General features: G+C 38.1%; 1 protein-coding gene and 1 long non-coding RNA gene across 2 annotated transcripts in view; one reads left to right on the top strand and one right to left on the bottom strand.

The window, feature by feature from the left end:
* The window catches only part of LOC149610424 (uncharacterized), a 110,720-nt gene that overhangs the window by 72,923 nt on the left and 18,947 nt on the right, over nucleotides 1-18,850 (top strand). The window contains exons 10-11 of the mRNA XM_089858946.1: nucleotides 952-1,177; nucleotides 5,316-5,671. Coding sequence (XP_089715072.1) covers nucleotides 952-1,177; nucleotides 5,316-5,671 — 582 coding nt within the window. The remainder of the gene's footprint in view (nucleotides 1-951; nucleotides 1,178-5,315; nucleotides 5,672-18,850) is intronic.
* On the bottom strand, nucleotides 14,041-17,338 carry LOC149610426 (uncharacterized). The gene is made up of 3 exons (XR_016376676.1): nucleotides 16,863-17,338; nucleotides 16,412-16,782; nucleotides 14,041-14,341 (listed from the first exon to the last, which is right to left on the bottom strand). It is a non-coding gene; the product is annotated as an uncharacterized LOC149610426 (long non-coding RNA).

Genomic DNA, 18,850 nt, shown 5'->3' on the forward strand with positions numbered 1-18,850 from the left:
TGGGGAGTAATTCCAATTCCCATTATTTGAATGATTCACTGTTTTATGTGTAGTATAAAACTAGGAATTTTTTCAATTATATGACAGAAGTATTTGCCGTGAGACTATAGAAATAATAAATCTGTTAGAGCCGCCATTTTTCAAAATGACCGTCGATTTAGACAATAAAAGCATCAGCTCTGCGGCATGTGGTATAATAAACACTATACAATATTCCCATTAAATCAAATCGGGTGAAAATCATGCAACATTTATTGATCAAGAAAACATTGAACAGTATATAAAGCAACTATTTTCAGCGCGTAGTCCTCACTGGCTTGAAGTTTAAAACTTACTTCTTTCTCTCTTGAAAGTGAGAAGATTACCCTTATAGGCAGATATGCTATCATAAGTTTATAAGATATGTCCTATAAGTGTGACACTACTTATACTTTGTAATGCGAGGGGCCAGTCACTTTGCGTAATCGCTGTACACGACTGTACCTTGGATTATACTAAATGAATTACTCGTACAAAGACTCTTAGCCCCTCGTTGTAATGCTAGAGACTTACTAGTTCGAGAACGATGCGAGAATTGACTACACGCGGTTTTGCAGTCCATCTTCCAATCTAGTCTGCATGTACTAAGCCTTTGACAGCGGCTCACCAGTCGTCGCTTTACCTCGAATCTATGACCTACGTCACTTCAAGCTCTCAGTAACCAGTGACAAACTTATGGAACATATGATGTTACTTATGCTGGAATCAATCGGCAAAAAGAGTCCCGAAGTTAAAGCGAACCGTAAAACTAAAGTTTAGTACGTGCACGAAATGTCATACTCTATCTATTTCGAATGTGACGTTCAGATATAGGCTATATTTAGGCCTTGGTACAAACTATCCTCGAAAAAGAAAGTAGATTCTCATGTTCCGTTAAGTAATATCGGTCTTTTTTCTTTTCTTTCATGACAGAAGACGACACTTCTCTTTGGTCCACTCCGGACTTTGGCAACTACAAAGGAGGGATCGACCACCATTCGGGCGGTTCTCGTCACCCGGACCGTGAGAGCGAGTTGAGTTCGGCTCTGTCTTTAACACCCCCGCTACCACCCGTCACTCCGCCCACCTCTTCGGGCACTCCGTCCGAATCGCCCTTACCAAACCTCAAGACCATCAAATATAAAGTCACTTCGGAACGGTAAGAGATAAAGGATTGTTGCCTTTTTTCTTTCTTTCTTTCTTTATCAATATAATCCTTTCCCTCCGGGCGTCCTTTTGTTTCGTTTCGTTTCGTCTTAGCTAGCATTCTACAAATCTTTATCTTTTCCGTTTTCTTTCTTTTTATGGTGGATTTTTTGTTTCTGTTCGTTACTTTTGTCGAGTCAGACTAAAGAAAAAGTCCTTAAGGATTATGAGTTTAGTCACTTTTCCCACGAATCTATATAGGGTGTTTCTGATAAGTCTACCATAAAATAAGGGGGCGTGTTCGTTGGGCGATTTTGAGTCGAAAATGTAATTTCTATGACATTTTGATATCCGGGCCACTGTTTTTGAGTTAAGATTGAAATTTGTTTTAGGAATGACCCCTCAATTAAATTAGAAATCATTGTCTTTCAGTTTCTTAATTAAATTTAAGGGGTCATCCGTAAAATACTCGACCGGCAAAATGTCATAGAAATTACATTTTCGACTCAAAATCGCCCAAAGAAAATCCCAAGATTAATTTATGCCATAGACTTATCAGAAATACCCTTGCACTATTATTGTTCGTGCGTACGTTTGTACGTGGTAAACTCATCTTAACAGACATAACAGATTTGGACAAATGAGGTGTGTATGTAGAGAGCTTTTGTTTCTGGGGTGACACTAATTGGGTTTGACCTCGGGACGGGGTCAAAGGCTCAGCAAACCGTATAAACAGTTTTCATTGTTACCCTACGTGTCTGCTCTTCACAGTTATAGCACTGATTTGTTGAAATGGGGTACACGTGAATGAAAAGATTTCATCCCATTTGCGACACTAAAGCGATTGTCTTTTGACCTTGGGGTCACATGGCTCAGGAAACCATCGAAATATAATATAACAAATATTCCGTCGTTTGATTATACGTGACTAGATAGGTGAGGTCAGTTTTCTTAACCTGGAAATGGCATATAGAACCAAATGGAGCCAATCTGCCTTCAAGGTTATATTGCATCATGTCCATTTCATAGCCTAGCAAAACCACGTAACTTACTCTGATTTTCTAAGAAAGATACCTAGTTTTTGCAATTAGGTTAAAGCAAGAAGTGATATTTAGTTTACTAGGGAGAAGTTGTAAGATGCCGAAGTATTCGCGCGCCATAGTCCAAGTACCCCTTTCAAAATACTGGGGGGGACGTAAAAGGAGTCCGGACTATTTCGTCTCTACTCAGCCTGAAAATACGTAATTTTCGTCATTGGCGTCGCGCTGACGTGCGTTTTAAAGAACCAATGAGATGCTGGTTGTAATTTAGAAGCGGGGATTAACTCCGGATCTATGTTTGGACTGGAGATAAAGCTGGAAATGTGGCGAATTTATACCTTCTCCATAGTAAACTAGATATCGCTTCTTGGTAAAAGAAAACCGTTCTCCATGTGTTTTTCCATTATCGTTTTCCATTGCTCTGTTGTCGATTGCACTGACCGTACCCTAAGTGTCCACTCTAGATTTTCGCTTTCCTCATTTCGAAGAATGTATGCTAGGATTGTCCGCAAGCGTTCTCTAGTTTTCCCATCTCTCTCTCCCTTTCACCTCAGCCTCTGCCGATCCCTTCTCCATCTCACCATCTTCTCTAGGATAAAAGTCATTCCGTAATCTCGCCCATGGCTTCCCTTCGATCGTTATTTTATACCATTTCCTATGAGAAGGGTGATGAAAGTTTGCTATTTTTGAAACTGAGGATCAAATGGATCACACGCAATCTAAAAATCGCTTAGAAACAGCTCGAAACTGCAGATGTCGAGGGGTTGAGCATTGCCCAGCTTTACTTCCACGCGATTTCGATCGATTTTTAATGGTTGATAAATGGTATAGTCCTTTAAGCAGTGAATTTTCGTTTTGTCGTATTTTTGTAGATATTTTTATGTAACTTTCCGACCCCTTTTCTTATATGATATCTTCCATTCTTCCAAGATGGATACTGCTTATATTTTGGCTTTGATGATTGCTTCTTTAGTTTAGTAGGACTTTTACGGATAATGCTTAAAAGGGCGTGAGAAAAGTAGATGGTTTAAAATTTAATCGACTGATGATGAAATAGAAAACTGGATTAAATTCTACAGCGTCAATTAGGTGATGGGGTTATCGAGCCAGGTAGAATTCAAAATATCAATAAAATAGGAATTCATAATTATCGTTTTAGACGTAAAATCTTCAATTCCGTTGGGGAAGCCTATTTAAATCACGTGATTATAGTAAGAATAAATACAGCTAATAGGAATAATTGTGCTCCTATATCTCCAACGTTAATTTCTATGCGGGTTTTGCGAGCTGGGCTTGGGTGATATGTTCCATAAGTATGACACTAGCTATACTTCGTTAATGCTGGAGAGAGACTTACTGAGAGCTAGTTCGGAAACGACAAGCCAGAATCGACTACACTTTGCTTTGCACTCTACCTTCCTATTTATTCTGCACTAAGCCTTTGACAGCACCTCACCAGGCGTCGCTTTACAAGAATCTATGACCTACAAGCTCCAGTTTGTAACCAGTGACAAACTTATGGAACATAACTTATGAACCTGTGATTTATGTTATAATTAAACTCACTGGATAAGAAAAACGTCGCTAATCTCTGTTCTTTGACATTTCAAATACGGTCTAGAATATCTCCAGGGGTAAGAGCTAGGAGGATATACTTTGCGTAAAGAGAAACTCTCTACTTAGTGTTCAAACACCCTCATCAGTGACGTCGTGTGGGTAAAAGCACCAGCTAAGCCTTTGGTTGTCTGGGAGATTCTCTCTGAAACTAATTACTGTGTCCTTATTATAAAATTCCCGGTATCTACCTACCCGTACACCCCCGAGAGTGTTTGAGATGGGAGGAGAGAGAGAGAGGGAGGAGAAACTAATCAGCCTTCGGTATAGCTCTTTAATTAGCCTGATTCACCTCAAATAAAAAGTTACAGGGTATAATTTCGGCTAGTGAGCGCTTAGCACTGACATAGAGTGATTAGCGACCCTTCTTCTATCTTTGTTCTTCTTTGGAGACCTCGAAGGAGTTGTATCATGTCTTTTTTAAATACAGCTTTTTCGCTTTTAAAATTAAGGAATGGTATAGTACCATAAGTCTATCATTGAGAGGAAAGTCTAATTTAAAGTGCACTTTTTAAAATCCACTTTAATGAGGTAAAAAGGGTATTTTTCTCTTTAAAATAAGACAAGGTTCGATAAAATCGGTTAACATTTCACCGATTTACAAGTTTTTGAAATAATTTATAAAGCGGGTTCACCCAAAAATCAATTGTGAAATAAATAAATGCGCGGGAATTATTTTCTTTCCCCCTTTTGCATCATTATTACGTAAAAGGTTGGCTCTCGCGAGTCGCACGCTTCCATTTAAAGTTTCAAACTAGGTTTAGCAATAACATTATGCCATATATTAGGCCTAAGCCTAGTTAAGCCTTATTTCTTGTATACTTTTCATCTTCTATGTCACAGGGAATTCAACTGGCATCAACTTCCGGTGGCACGAAATTTCTGAGATTTGGTTTTGAGGGGACATAATTTTTGAATTTTTTGAAAAATGACAGTAATAGCATAGGTTCATAAGGTATGTTCCATAAGTTTGTGTCTGGTTACTGAAAGCTTGCATGTCTCGAAGAGACGTAGGTCATAGATTCTCGTAAAGCGACGCCTGGTGAGGCGCTGTCAAAGGCTTAGTACAGACGAAATAGGAAGATGGACTGGCTAACCGAGAATAGTCAATTCTCGCTTGTCGTTCTATAGCTCGGGTTGTAAATAGCATTACCTAGTGTAGGTAGCGTCATACTTTGGAACATATCTTATAAACTTATGGTAATAGGCATGTTTAATGGTGTGTTTGTCCTTAGAGAAACTTATTTGTTGCGGGTTTAAGTCAACCATATTCCCGTCTTCCTATTTTACTATATTTACTTCCAATCATTTTTCACAAAAGTATCACGAATTTAACCGTTTATTCCGTAACCACACCTTTCCGTTAAATCGGACATGTGTCTAGTGAATACGCAATTAATCAAAGCAGTTATCTGTCCAGAGAGCTACGGACGTCTTTAAACACAATATACAATAGGATAGAGTCTTGTCTGATGGGCGATTATTTACCCTCTGCAGGTGTCAGGATTCCCGGACAGAACGGGGCGACGAAGCGAGTAAAGGAAGTTCGGGGGCCAACACCGGGACGGCGGAAGGGGCGAGCGCCCAAGGCCCCAGCACCGCCGCCGGTTCCTCTTCCGCTCCGTTTGCCCGTCACTTGGGCAGCGTCAGAGAGAAAGCGGCTTTGGCAGTCTCGATGGACGATCTAGGTCAAAGCGAAGCGGGTGGACTCTGGTCATCCCCAGCGCGACTTCGTCAATGGCCTCGCTCTTCAGCCGCTCCTACCAGGTCGGCCAATCAATTCGCCAGCTGCGAGATGCTCGACTCTAATTGTGGATCCAAGTTTGGTGGCAAGAAGCAAAAGTTTCCATCCCGTAAGTCTTGCCCTTTCTTTTCTTTTTTTTTCTTTCTCCCATTCACCGGAAGTGGATTAAGAGGGACGTTATCGTCCGTGTTTCGTTGTGTCCCATTCCTAACTACCTCTTACCCAAAAAACAGTTATCTCAGATTAGTCAGTAGATTAATTTTGCAATTACTGCTCAAACGATCAGGGAATATTTTTAGAACTAGCAGGGAACCCATCGGTCCTGTAATTCGTATATTTTTGACCAATTCGAAGTTTTCGTATAGTTTAGCATCAAATTTCTCAAAATTTAGCTCTTTTTTCGAGGTCACATTTGACCGAATTTTCGGAGCTTGATTCGGTCGCTCAGCATTTTTTACAAATTATATTTTAATTAAGTTCCTCTTTTCAAAGTAAAATCATTTTTTTACATTTTTTTTTGAGATTTTTCTACTATATATGAACATTTTAGTCCTATATTTTAGTATAATAACAAATTTTTTCTCCCATGAAATCCTATAAATACTGAAAAAATCCTATTTTTCCTATAAGGAGTTAAATTTCTAAACTGCTTGTGCGAAATTTATGGGGCAAATCGCTGAATTTGTAAACTGCTTGTGCGAAATTTATGGGGAAAATCGCTGAATTTGTAATCTGCCGAAACATCATGTGTAGATTCGAGCGATGTTTATTTATATGACAATTTCGCAATTTTTTGGGGGAAACGTTGAAAATTTTAACCTACCCAAAGGTTCAAGCAAAAGTCTAATAATATGTTATTTGATTAATCAATTAATTTGACGTCTATATCACGTGGGGTTGATAGAAACATTCGATATTATTTATAACTGTCTATAGACTTTACAAACGAGTAGAATAACTTCGGGTTGATTTACTTTAATCGCGTAACCCCATCTCAGTTCGACCTCTTAAGCTATCTTTTTGTTTTTACGAGCGGCCATTCCTCACGAGCGACACCTTGAAGTCAGGTTTTTGCCCCTTCGTACACAGTAACGAGCTTTATGGGTATCACCTCCTCCCACGTATGTACGAAATGGCCCCTTAGTTACTGGTCCGCTCGTTCATCTAAATCTCTTTTTGGGTATACTTCCCCATAAATTACATTAGTGGCAAAGGTTCGAGATGTATGGGGCCAGTGGCGGAAGCTGGATTATATGGTGCCGTTAATTAAGCTTTTGACGGATGGGATCCTTCAATATTGAGACACGCAGCCCTGCACTTTATTATATAAAAGTCTAAGATCCAATTTATTACCATGCAGAAGAACTTCGTGAGGATCGCTCAGAAGTTTTTCGTTCTTTCTTGAGATGAGATCGGATATTTTCCATTAATTAGATTTTCTGTAGTGTTTTTGTTGATTGGCTTAGAAATTTTTAATTGAGTATTTAGGCCTAGTGTTCGTATAAATGTTCGCAGTTATTGTAGACCTGTATAAAAAAAATTTTTCTATAATTGAATTTGTTTGCAAAATTATCGAGCTTGGCTTACACTAAATGTAAATGATTCTATACAGGGTGTTACAAAAAGGGTGTTGAGCTCTCTAGGGGAAATGTACTGAGAGTTACTTTTTACAAGTTATGATTGGACTGTTTTACGGATAGTCCCTTGAATTTAGTAAGAAATTGAAAACACCGTGACTCTTGTAAACTTTAGTCTTTGGTCCTTAGAATAAAATGACATGGAAGATTTTCGACTCTAAATCGCCCCTGTACTTCGGTCCTACTGCCCTTTTGAAACACCCTGTATGGAGGTTCATCCCAACAAGTAAAGCTGTACATGGTATAAATAATTTTTTGGTAATTGCAGTGCAAAACAGTAAAAATCGAGCAAATATTATTTTTCAACAATAATTTCATATTGCCCCTTAATCGTCGCTTCTCCCTAAACACCGGTGTGTTGCGGGTTAAACATTTCTACAGGCGCCTATTGAAAATACATTGAGTCTTTTGCACCTACAAGGCAGCTTTGCCCAAAGCACGAAACATATTTTTTTTTTAAATGCGAAGTAGAAAATGGTTTAATTTCAAACCGTAGCGGGGGAAAAATATCAATTAACCTAAAAAAAGGGGTTTTCAAAATTGGGAAACACAAACAAAATTTAAATTAGGTTTTATTCGCTATCTCTTTTAATTCAAATGTTTTCTGAACCAGTGAACACAATTAACCTAATTTCGAAAAAAGAAAAAAAAAAAGAACATTTAAACAAAAGTACACTCAGGCTACATTAATTACCTGTGGGGTTTTTCTTTTCTTTTTTGGCTTTATTGTTAGCTTACTTCGTTTTACTAAAAGAGGAGCAAGATCAATTTCACTTCGTTACTCTATTTTATTTTGACTTAAAAGCCGCTCTCCGCCCTTCCGCCCCGGATAAACTGACACCAAGAGCAATAACCAAGGAGTGTATAACACATGGTTAAAAAATATCCGTTTAAAAAAAAACCCCAGTCCACCGGATTTTATTGGGTATTAGGTTTTTTATCTTTAGCAGTTGCGTGTATGGTAGAAATTGCCATTCAAAAGTAACTTCTTAATAAAAATGTCTTAAAATGTTTCATAAAAAATAATAAATATTATCAGAAGTGGTATGATACTAGAAGTATTGAGCTAACCAAATTCTTCACTCGGCATTAGTGAAAAGACTTGATAAAACACAAACGGTTGGCCCTCTAGTGGCGGTTTCAGAATTTTCCCTCCAAAACGTGAGACGCTCGCGGTGGTAGACGGCCGAACTAGATTCAAGGAGCCGGGTCCGTGTTCTGCGGCTTTAGGTTGAGGGGAAGGGGGTAGGAAATGTTTTTGGAACTCGACCAATTTTTCTCTCTCTAGTTTTAGCGCGTGGGAAGCGGCATAAAATCCTCAAATTTGTTCACTAGTGCCAGGATCTATTACCAATGCTAGAGCCCTTCACTTCTAGTCTCATACCACTTCTGATATTATTAAATGGTACTTTCAAAGTTGGAACCACAAATATCTTAAACTATCTTTAAAATGATATTATTCTAGCATTCAATTTCATCAAAATTGAACATCTTAGTGATGGGTTTTTTATTGTGGGTAAAACCCGCCGGTTTATTGGGCTGGTTTTTTTAATTCGAACCCGGGTATAACATTTGAAAGAACTTGCAAATTTTAAATGACTATTTTTGGGTCTCTCTGCTGATGTAGGGGAAAAAATTAGGGGGTTCGAATTAAAAAGAGAAACCAGCCTTAAAACCCATGGGTTTTATTGGGTTTTCCCCACCGTAAATAACCCGCTTAATAAAACCCATCACTAAAGTCTTCAATTTCAATGAATTTAAATGTTAAAATAATTTATTTTTAAAGATAGTTTAAGATATTTATTTTTCAAGTTCAAAAGTGTTATTTAATAATATTGATTATTTTTTATGAAACATTTAAAGTTTTTTTCTTTCATTATTATCAGCAGTGAATTTTAAAGCATTGTTGCTGCAATTCAAAAATGATGCAAAAATTTATTGTTAAGTTTAGTTTAAGATATGTATCGTTTCAACTTCAGAAGTATTATTTATTATTTTTTATGAAACATTTTAAGATTTTTTTACATTTCTGAGAGAGCGGTAGCTCTCTTAGATATGACTTCATACTGCTCTTAATGTATAAGGAGGGTTTTTTGTTTGGATGTAGATTTTTTTGTATTGCATTAACTGTTTTGAAAAAATTCCACAGAACTACAATTCTGGCCCAAAATATGTGGTTAAAATTTCAAAGAGATCCATTAATTAGTTAATTTTATAAAAAATAAAGTTGCTAAGGGTGGTTTTCATTTCCATAAAATTAATCACACCTTTTTATGAAAAACAGGAATTTTTCCCATAGAAATAACATGGGAAATTTTAAGAAAAAAAAACATTCCGGTTAATCCGATTTTAGAAAAACTATACGTTTGTTAGACTTGAAAACGGTTTTAAATGGAAGGTACAACACCTAACATTCCGCTAAGCAATTTTCATTGACTATAATTAAGTCTAAGTATGTTTAAATTTAAATTTTCAAAACCATTCCAATCTGCGATATTTAAGCAGTGTAAAGAGTCAGTTTATGATGTTAGCACTTTTAAAGCTATTTGGTTCATATTTCGTGGTGGTTGAAAAACAAGGGGACCTAGCTTTGTGTGAGCTAACAAGTTAAGTTGGAAAAGGTCCCCCACACTAATAAATTGTGTAACCAACTGCCTTTGGTACTTGTGGGTGCTTGTAGGTACTTATGGATGCTTGTAGGTACTTGTGGGTGCTTGTAGGTACTTGTGGGTGCTTGTAGGTACTTGTGGGTGCTTGTAGGTACTTGTGGGTGCTTGTAGGTACTTGTGGGTGCTTGTAGGTACTTGTGGGTACGTAGGTACTTGTGGGTGCTTGTAGGTACTTGTGGGTACTTGTGGGTGCTTGTAGGTACTTGTGGGTGCTTGTGGGTACTTGTGGGTGCTTGTGGGTACTTGTGGGTACTTGTGGGTGCTTGTGGGTACTTGTGGGTGCTTGTGGGTACTTGTGGGTGCTTGTGGGTACTTGTGGGTACTTGTGGGTGCTTGTGGGTACTTGTGGGTGCTTGTGGGTGCTTGGTGGTGCTTGTGGGTGCTTGGTGGTGCTTGTGGGTGCTTGGTGGTGCTTGTGGGTGCTTGTAGGTGCTTGTGGGTGCTTGTAGGTACTAGTGGGTGCTTGTAGGTACTAGTAGGTACTTGTGGGTGCTTGTGGGTGCTTGTAGTTGCTTGTAGGTACTTGTGTGTACTTGTGGGTGCTTGTGGGTGCTTGTAGGTGCTTGTGGGTACTTGTGGGTGCTTGTGGGTACTTGTGGCTGCTTGTGGGTACTTGTGGCTGCTTGTGGGTACTTGTGGCTGCTTGTGGGTACTTGTGGCTGCTTGTGTGTACTCGTGGGTGCTTGTAGGTACTTGCCCCGGGTGCTTGTAGGTACTTTTGCTACATAAAAGTTTGAAATTGACAATCTCGGATCGTCTTTGTGAAGTTTTAAGGATATCCGAATTTCATATTGGCCTTATGACAATTTTGAGCTAAATGTTAAACGGACAAAAATCAGCATTTTTAAAAATTTTGAAAAATTTGGTCCTATTTCTGGGGTAAAAAAATGTATTATGTTAATTACAATAAGAATACAAACTTTTATTGATTTACGTTTTTTTTAAGTATCATTATAAATAAATGTCTGATTGAGCTAAATTTATGGTCCCCTTTATATATATTTCTGCTTAGTGCAGATTTTGAAAATGTAAAACAGTTTCTTAACATTCTTAATTAAAATGAAGACTGAAGGAACAGATATTAATCAAAAATGTCTTGATTAGAATCAAGACCTAAAAAGTATCGATAAGACTGAGGTTATCACTTGTCTGAAGGATCAAATATTAATTTTTCTTTTTAATTGAAACTTAAATGCATGCTTAAGAAAAAACAACGTTCCATTACCGTTTTCCGTTGAAATAAATTATTTTACTGGTAATCAATTTCAAAAATTTACTTATCTCGGCTTTTCGACCACAATTCCATTCCCCGAAAACATTTTATCATTACATTAATTACTTTTGGGAGATAACGTGTCAAAACAACCTATAAAACAATAAAAAACTGTAATAGCGGTCTGTTTAGCCATGACAAGAACCTTTTAAAAGTTTCAAGCACTATATAACCCTTTCGAGACTAACAGGACCTGAGCAAACTATAGCTTAACCTGCTACTAGTACGACCAGGGAGAATTGATGTAAACTGGAGTTGAAATTTCATCATGTGCGACCTCGGCCTTGAAACTCTCCCATAGTCCCAGTGTGTGTATAACATAATTTTTTCGCTGTTATCTACCAAAATCAATCTTTCTTGGTAGTGCCGCCTCCTCACTTGAATTTTTCATGATATATTAAGGTTTGAACGAACAAAATTCTAGATTATCATTTTCACTACCATGTCCCTCTGCTAACTAGAAGCAAACTTTCCTCTCTTTTTGCTCCTCATTACCGGTGCCATTCCCTTGACTTTCTGTTCGTTATAACTACTATCATGAGTTTATTTAATTCAAACCAAAATATAAAAAAAATTGGATTTTTTTCCTTTTGTGCTACTTAGAATTTACAAATGTACATAACGTTGTCCTTGCCATATCAAATAGTGTCTAACCATTGTTAGAAACTAGAGAGAGAAATTGGGCAGTAACACTGATCATGCCCTGAACTATGAGAAAGAACAATACGACGGTTGACTAAAGTACACTTGATATGACATCATTTTGCAAAACCGCGAGTAAAAATCCTACTGTCCCTATTGAATTTGGCGCCATTGGTTTTAGAATAATTAAAATGTTCCACTGCGAAGCGTGCCGGTCACGAATGGGGTGGCGCCATTGGTTTTAGAATAATTAAAATGTTCCACTGCGAAGCGTGCCGGTCACGAATGGGGTGGCGCCATTGGTTTTAGAATAATTAAAATGTTCCACTGCGAAGCGTGCCGGTCACGAATGGGGATGTAATGTCTTTAGGAACCTTTTAAAATGCAAAACCATACACGTACTCTCCCAAAAGTAATTAATGTAATGATAAAATGTTTTCGGGGAATGGAATTGTGGTCGAAAAGCCGAGATAAGTAAATTTTTGAAATTGATTACCAGTAAAATAATTTATTTCAACGGAAAACGGTAATGGAACGTTGTTTTTTCTTAAGCATGCATTTAAGTTTCAATTGAAAAGAAAAATTAATATCTGATCCTAATCAGACAAGTGATAACCTCAGTCTTATCGATACTTTTTAGGTCTTGATTCTAATCAAGACATTTTTGATTAATATTTTTAAGCAGTGAGTTTTAAATGACAATTACTACAATTTACGCAACTGCTAAATATAAAATACCCAGAAAAACCCAATAAAACAAGGGTTTTTTCGAACCCAAAAAAAATTCCAAGTTCGGTACAGCTATAATTTAAACCTAAACAGTTTCCCACTCGCTCTCCGCGGTTACTGCTTACGGATACCAGAGATAGATACCTACTCCTTGTCTTAATTTACTCTTGACCAGACTTTAGTGCAACATAAAATCCCTTTAAACCTTGCCCCAGCAGCAGCCCCGCCCACTTCCACCTTCGGAAGCCTGGAAAGAAAAAATGGGCCAATATCGCTTCATTAATTCAACGTCCTTCATCCACACAAAATAAAAACAAAAAAAGGTTCTCCAAAGATGAAAAAGCGTGCTAGTCTATTCTACCTTGAAATACGGTAGAGAGGAAAAAAGGGCGAAGGAATACAATACATAAAATACCGTAAAGTATAAAATAGTCCCTGACAATTCAAGGTGACTGAGGAGTCTTGGGAAGTGGCTCGGTGGGCTTTGTTTGCAGATAAGACTTCTTTTGTTTTCGAGGGAAATTGTTGACGCGGAAGTAAATTGACTTTTTTTCTCTTCTTCTTTTTCCCAACCAACATCCCTGGCTTCCACTCCTCCCCTCGGTACGTCTTTGCTTCTAGCTTTCTCCATCCATTACGCGTGTATTTTGTGCGTGACTGTAGTGGTAATGAAGGATAAGTTTCGTAAGACTGTATGAGATTGAGATGGGAAACGCGTTTATTCCGTATTGAAGGGACCTACGCACATATAATCGCGTATATAAATTTGGTAAGGAATGAAGTTAGGGTTGTGGGGAAACAAGCGTGAGGCATCTTGGTTACCGTGTTCCTCTAACAACGAAATAAATTGGGGTCCCCCCCGCTCTCTCTCAAAGAGAGAGTGAAATGGTGATTTAATTATATTCATTGTATGTATATTTCTGAAATCTACTTACTCAGTCACTGATTTGACTGATCGCTGTATATTCGGAACCCCTTTGACCTATGATGCTGTAAATATAGTTTTTTTTGGGGAAGTGGATCATAAGGATGAGATGATTAATAGGATTAATAGGAAACATTTTTTTCCATCCTTTTCCATCTTGCAAAATGGCTAAAACTTGCAGACGCAATTATACTATTTTTATTACATTTGTTTAACTATACAGTTGTGTCAATTAGTGAGACATAAGCCTATTTTTGGTTTATTTACGTACCAGTTTGTTTATGAATTTGGGAAAATTGTTCACCATAATTATTATAGAACTTGTTATGGAAAGTCTATCAGGAATTAGGGGATGTGCTTTGGGGTTTTGAGTCGAAAATGTACTAATTTCTATGACATTTTGAGGTCCGAGGCACTGTTTTCGAGTTATGTTTTTGAGTGTTTTACGGACGACCCCTTAATTAAATGAGCGTTGTGTTTTTGAGTCTCTTAATGAAGTTAAAGGGGTTCATTCTTAAAATACTCCAATCTTAACTTGAAAACGGTTCACTGCCCGGACGACGAAATGTCATGAAACATCGCTCAAAGGACAAATTTCCCCTTAATTTCTGACAAAACTTTCAGAAACACCCTGTAGAGTAAGCATTGTATTTAATTTAACTTTAACTAAACGTAATTCGATCAGTTACAATTATTTTTTCAGTTAATTATGATTTTAAGCTTTTTATTTACTTATAAAACCTCCTAAGTTTAAAGGTTGTTTCAGCAATTTGAGCGGTTTTAGCCCCAAAACTTTCACTGTCCCTTTAAAATCCCGCAAGTAGCTCCCGTGGCATAGAAAAAGGTATGGGAGAAACCGCTCTTATCGATCACTTGAATGGATAGTATTTTTCATCAGCAGTATCTAATGAAAGAAATAGGCAGGGACTATAGGAATTGTTGAAGCAGATTTCTCTATGGGCACCAACTATCCCTTCGGTAAATTCTCCCGGTTAAAAATATAAAGGCTAACATCCGCCTTCGGTGATGCTTACTTATACGGCATACACCCAACGGAATATTTTTTAAACGCGAAAGTGTTTCTACATTACGCCAGTGTATTTTTAACGTTTTCTTTAGTGGCTGGGTATGGAAGCTCCTAAGAACTTCATAACGAGATAGAATTCAATTTCGATTTATTTTTCTAAGTTGTTTATAAAAGCGAGCGACTTTGGAAAAGTTTAGCTAAGTAAGATGTGTTCCATAAGTATGACACTATCTATCTTCGTAATGCTAGAGACTTACTGAGAGCTAGTCCGATAACGACAAGGGAGAATTGACTACACTCTGTTTTGCAGTCCATCTTCTCATATTTAGTCTGTACTAAGTCTTTGACAGCGTCTCACCGGACGTCTATTTACGAGAATCTATGACGTTTCACCTACATCACTTCACAAGAATCTATGACGTTTCATCTACGTCACTCCACGAGAATCTATGACGTTTCACCTACGTCACTTCACGAGAATCTATGACCTTCGTCACTTCATGACAAGCTCTCAGTAACCAGTGACTAACTTATGGAACGTATCTTATGAACTTTTGATAAAAACAATAAAAGATAAATAGCCGACTTGGATTGATGAAAAATGAAATGTGGCGTAGGTTCACTCAATTACTCACAAAGACTGAATTCTCGTAGTATATCAGGTACTTAATTTAGTCTAGCGTGCTGGGAAATTAATTCACTTTTGGGTAAATTGTTTACGAACTTAGGCCCAACAGATTAAGGAGTCTCTTTGGTCTTAAAATATAAGTTAGAGAAAATAACCCTTAAAAGTGTTTATGGCATGGAAGCACGGCAGCATTCTATCTTTTAGCATCTTGTCAGTACTAAAAACGCGCGTAAGTGGTTAAATACAAAGTCATTGGGTACTGTAGCTCATCAATAACGAAAGGTGCGTGGTGATTACCGACGACTGTCATAAAAAAAATTTAAACGAAATTTTCCCCCTATATCCTTCATTCTTTTCTTAGTGGATGGAAGCTGTTTTACAAGGTGCTAAGACGATACAACAAAAATATACCGGTATATCGCCATTGTATTAACAGGAATACATACAGCTACTAGGAAACATTTTCACTCAACGTATCCAGTCGGATTTTGTGGGAAGAGCTAGACTATAATCATTATATATGGCGAATTTTACCTACCGAATGATTCATCTCACTGCCTGTTGCACCTTGGGCGCGTACCTGACTTACGTTGCTAACAACCAACCCATGAAATCACAGTTTAAAAACGTCAGAATTATGAGGCGTGACGGATAGTATGTTTTCAAGCCCGGCCCACAAAACCCGCTTAGAAATTAACGTTGGAGATATGGGTGCACGATGATTCCTATTAGGTGTATGCATTGTTGTATTAACCGTAACAGACCTTCCTGTAGGAAAAGGCACCCAACCACATTTAAGAGAGAACCGCGAGCGACAGGGATTGGATTTAAGCTGGGCCAAGGCATAGCTCGTAGCAAAAGGGGATAATGGAAGAAGGATGACACTCTGTATCCTCTTAATACTTTAGTTATGTAACATGATTCTTCCCAGACTCATGCACCGTTTTGTTTGCTCTCCTGCTCATCAAATTTAGTTCAGATGGGCATCGCACCATGGGGTGAACTCTATAACTGTTTGGTACTAAATCCTCAGCAATCAAGCCACAAACTTTGATTGTCTTGACGCGTGACAAAAATCCACAAGCGCATGCGCCTTGGCAAATAGTTAAGCTCTAATAGAGTAATGAGGAGGTAACTATTTATCGCGTATGTGATTCGGTTTAGTAAGCTCGCTATAATAAATGTAAAATGATGTTGGGAAGAATCACGTTAGAATTAGGTACCCCCGCTTTCTGCAGGTACACTTCTCTTGAAGAGAAGTATTATATACTTCAGCTCCTAGTCAAAGAGAGTAGAGAGAGACTATTACCATAAAATACCTTCATCTCTTTCGCCCTATTTCTTTCGTACCAGCCGCGATGTCGTCACAAGCTTCCTTTAAAGATATTTCTCCCAAACAGAAGCCCAAGAGGAGTCGCGTACAGCGTTGTGTGAGACGGGAAAAAAGATATTATTCTTCTATAGAAAAGTTTCGGGATATAATCAATCAATGACATTTTGTGGGTGAAATAGTGAATGCCTTGTCGTGGGTAACCCGGGATACCGGCTGCTCAGTGAAGTCTTCCACATTTAATTTCCGCGAGAGTCCGTCTCATATTATAAAGCAATGGAAGTAAAGTTAGGTCGCTGTTTAAAATGAATCGTTAGCTCGATGTATTCTTTTATTGAGATGGACTCGAATTGATCACACCTAAACGAAACAGGGTAATGGCAACACTGCGTGTCATCCAGTGTCATTCGTAAATGTTAAAGGTAGAAAGTCGCCCTTACCTGTTGTAAGGAGGGGGAGGAATATAGGCTCGGAAGCCAATTACTTGAAGTGCATCCGAATTGGGTTTAAGTTTTCTTTACTGGATGTTTCGTGGTGCAAGGTGCTATTATTGGTGTATCAAAAATTAAGAGTTTAAACTGGAACCAAATTTAAGAAAATTGTTAAAATTTAATCGGTTAGTGTGGGCTAGCTACGGGGTAGATCCTAAAAGGATGTGGGTTCCATTTTGGTATCGTCAAAATCTAATTGACTTCCTTTTTGGTATCCTAAACTAAGATTTGTGTGACGTCATGACAATATTCCAAGTAGCTCTCTAGGATTGTAAAATGCAAAAGGGAGAGAAATAAACGAGGGGCAGGTCACTCAGTGTAATCGGTGTACAGGGCTGTACCTTTATCTGTACTAAATTTATTACGCTTAATCTTTAAATGATTACACGCATATCCATAATCGGTCTACGTGAACTTTGACAATGATTAGCCCCTCGGAGATGTTTAAAATCCCTGCCCTTGACAGTCCTAAAATGATTACACGAATTTCAGTATTCGCTGTACGCGAACTTTGACAGTGATTAGCCCCTCGTAAATAAACTCTAAATGGAGTTCTTCACTCGTGTTTCGTCAGTTTTTAGCTACCTCGATCTTAGTTTCAACGCGTATTCAACCAAAACCTATAAATTACTCTAAATTATGGGCTTCAACTCCTTGTACGTTACATAATGTAGGAAATATAGGAGACCAAGAAAATACTCCCTGGAGATTTTTGCCGCTGCTTTTCGTATTATCTTTAACTTCGACTTTGACTTCCAGGCTTCCTTGGAGAAAGGGTATTAAGAAAATAGGAATAAGGTAAGAGCTTAGTCTCGTCTGGGGACTCGTAATGCGTCCCTGTAGGGTTACCCGCCAAGACTAAGGATAATAAGAAAAATACCTTTTTCCGTCCTCTCTGATGTCTGTCCATACAGGGTGTTTCCAATAAGTCTGCCATAAATTAAAGGGTAACGTGTTCTTTGGGTCAAACCAAGAAGTGATATCTAGTTTATTAGGGAGAAGGTATAAATTAGCCACATTTCTAGCTTTATCTCCAGTCCAAACGTAGGTCCGGAGTTAATCTCCGCCTCTAAATTACAAGCAGCATCTCACTGGTTCTTGAAAACTTACGTCAGCGCGACGCGAATGACGAAAATTATGTATTTTCCGACTGGTGAAGAGGCGAAATAGCCCGGTGGCCTCCTTTTACGTCCCCCCTTGTATTTTGAAAGGGGGTACTGGGACTATGGCGCGAATACTTAGGCATCTTATATCTTCTCCCTCATAAACTAGATATCGCTTCTTGGTCAAACTGAGTGGATAGTGTCATAGAGCATTTGGTCTACAACATTTACTTATCAGTAACACCCAGTATATAGTTCGAATTAGGCTTAGGACTCTTGATTGTACCTCGCATTTAGGCCTTTGCTCTTACTGTTTAGTACCTCGGGGTGATATGGGAAATCAGTCTGAGTAATAATAATGTGGGTGTCCCATAAGGTTCCGAGTTCGTGCTGTTTCGACCTTTGACCTTATATAACTCCTTGATTGAAATGTCAAGGGGGAATAAAATAGAAAAACGGCCCGTCATTTGTTGCCTAACACCGTAATGCGTTGATATACATTCAACCTTTACTTTACTCCTTTTCAACTCTAGGGAAAGTATCCCAAAAAGCCAATTTCTTAAAGTAAATTACAGATAATGATCATTTGAGCAAATTGAGCTCCATTTGTATTCTTCATATAAATTTTGGTACCAACAAGATGGCGCTCTTTTGAACTTTATTAACGTAATTGTATCGAAAATGTCGTCCCGGCCACTGTTTTCAAGTTAAGATTGGAGTATTTTACGGATGACCCCTTAAATTTAATTAAGAAACTGAAAACAATGATTTATAATTTAATTAAGGGGTCATCCCTAAAACACTCAAATCATAGCTTGAAAACAGTGTGCAGGA

This window comes from Phalangium opilio, unplaced genomic scaffold (genome assembly GCF_054372755.1).
Source record: "Phalangium opilio isolate 3A_F unplaced genomic scaffold, DU_Popi_V2 ptg000329l_1, whole genome shotgun sequence".
In the NCBI taxonomy this organism is placed as follows: Eukaryota; Metazoa; Arthropoda; class Arachnida; order Opiliones; family Phalangiidae; genus Phalangium; species Phalangium opilio.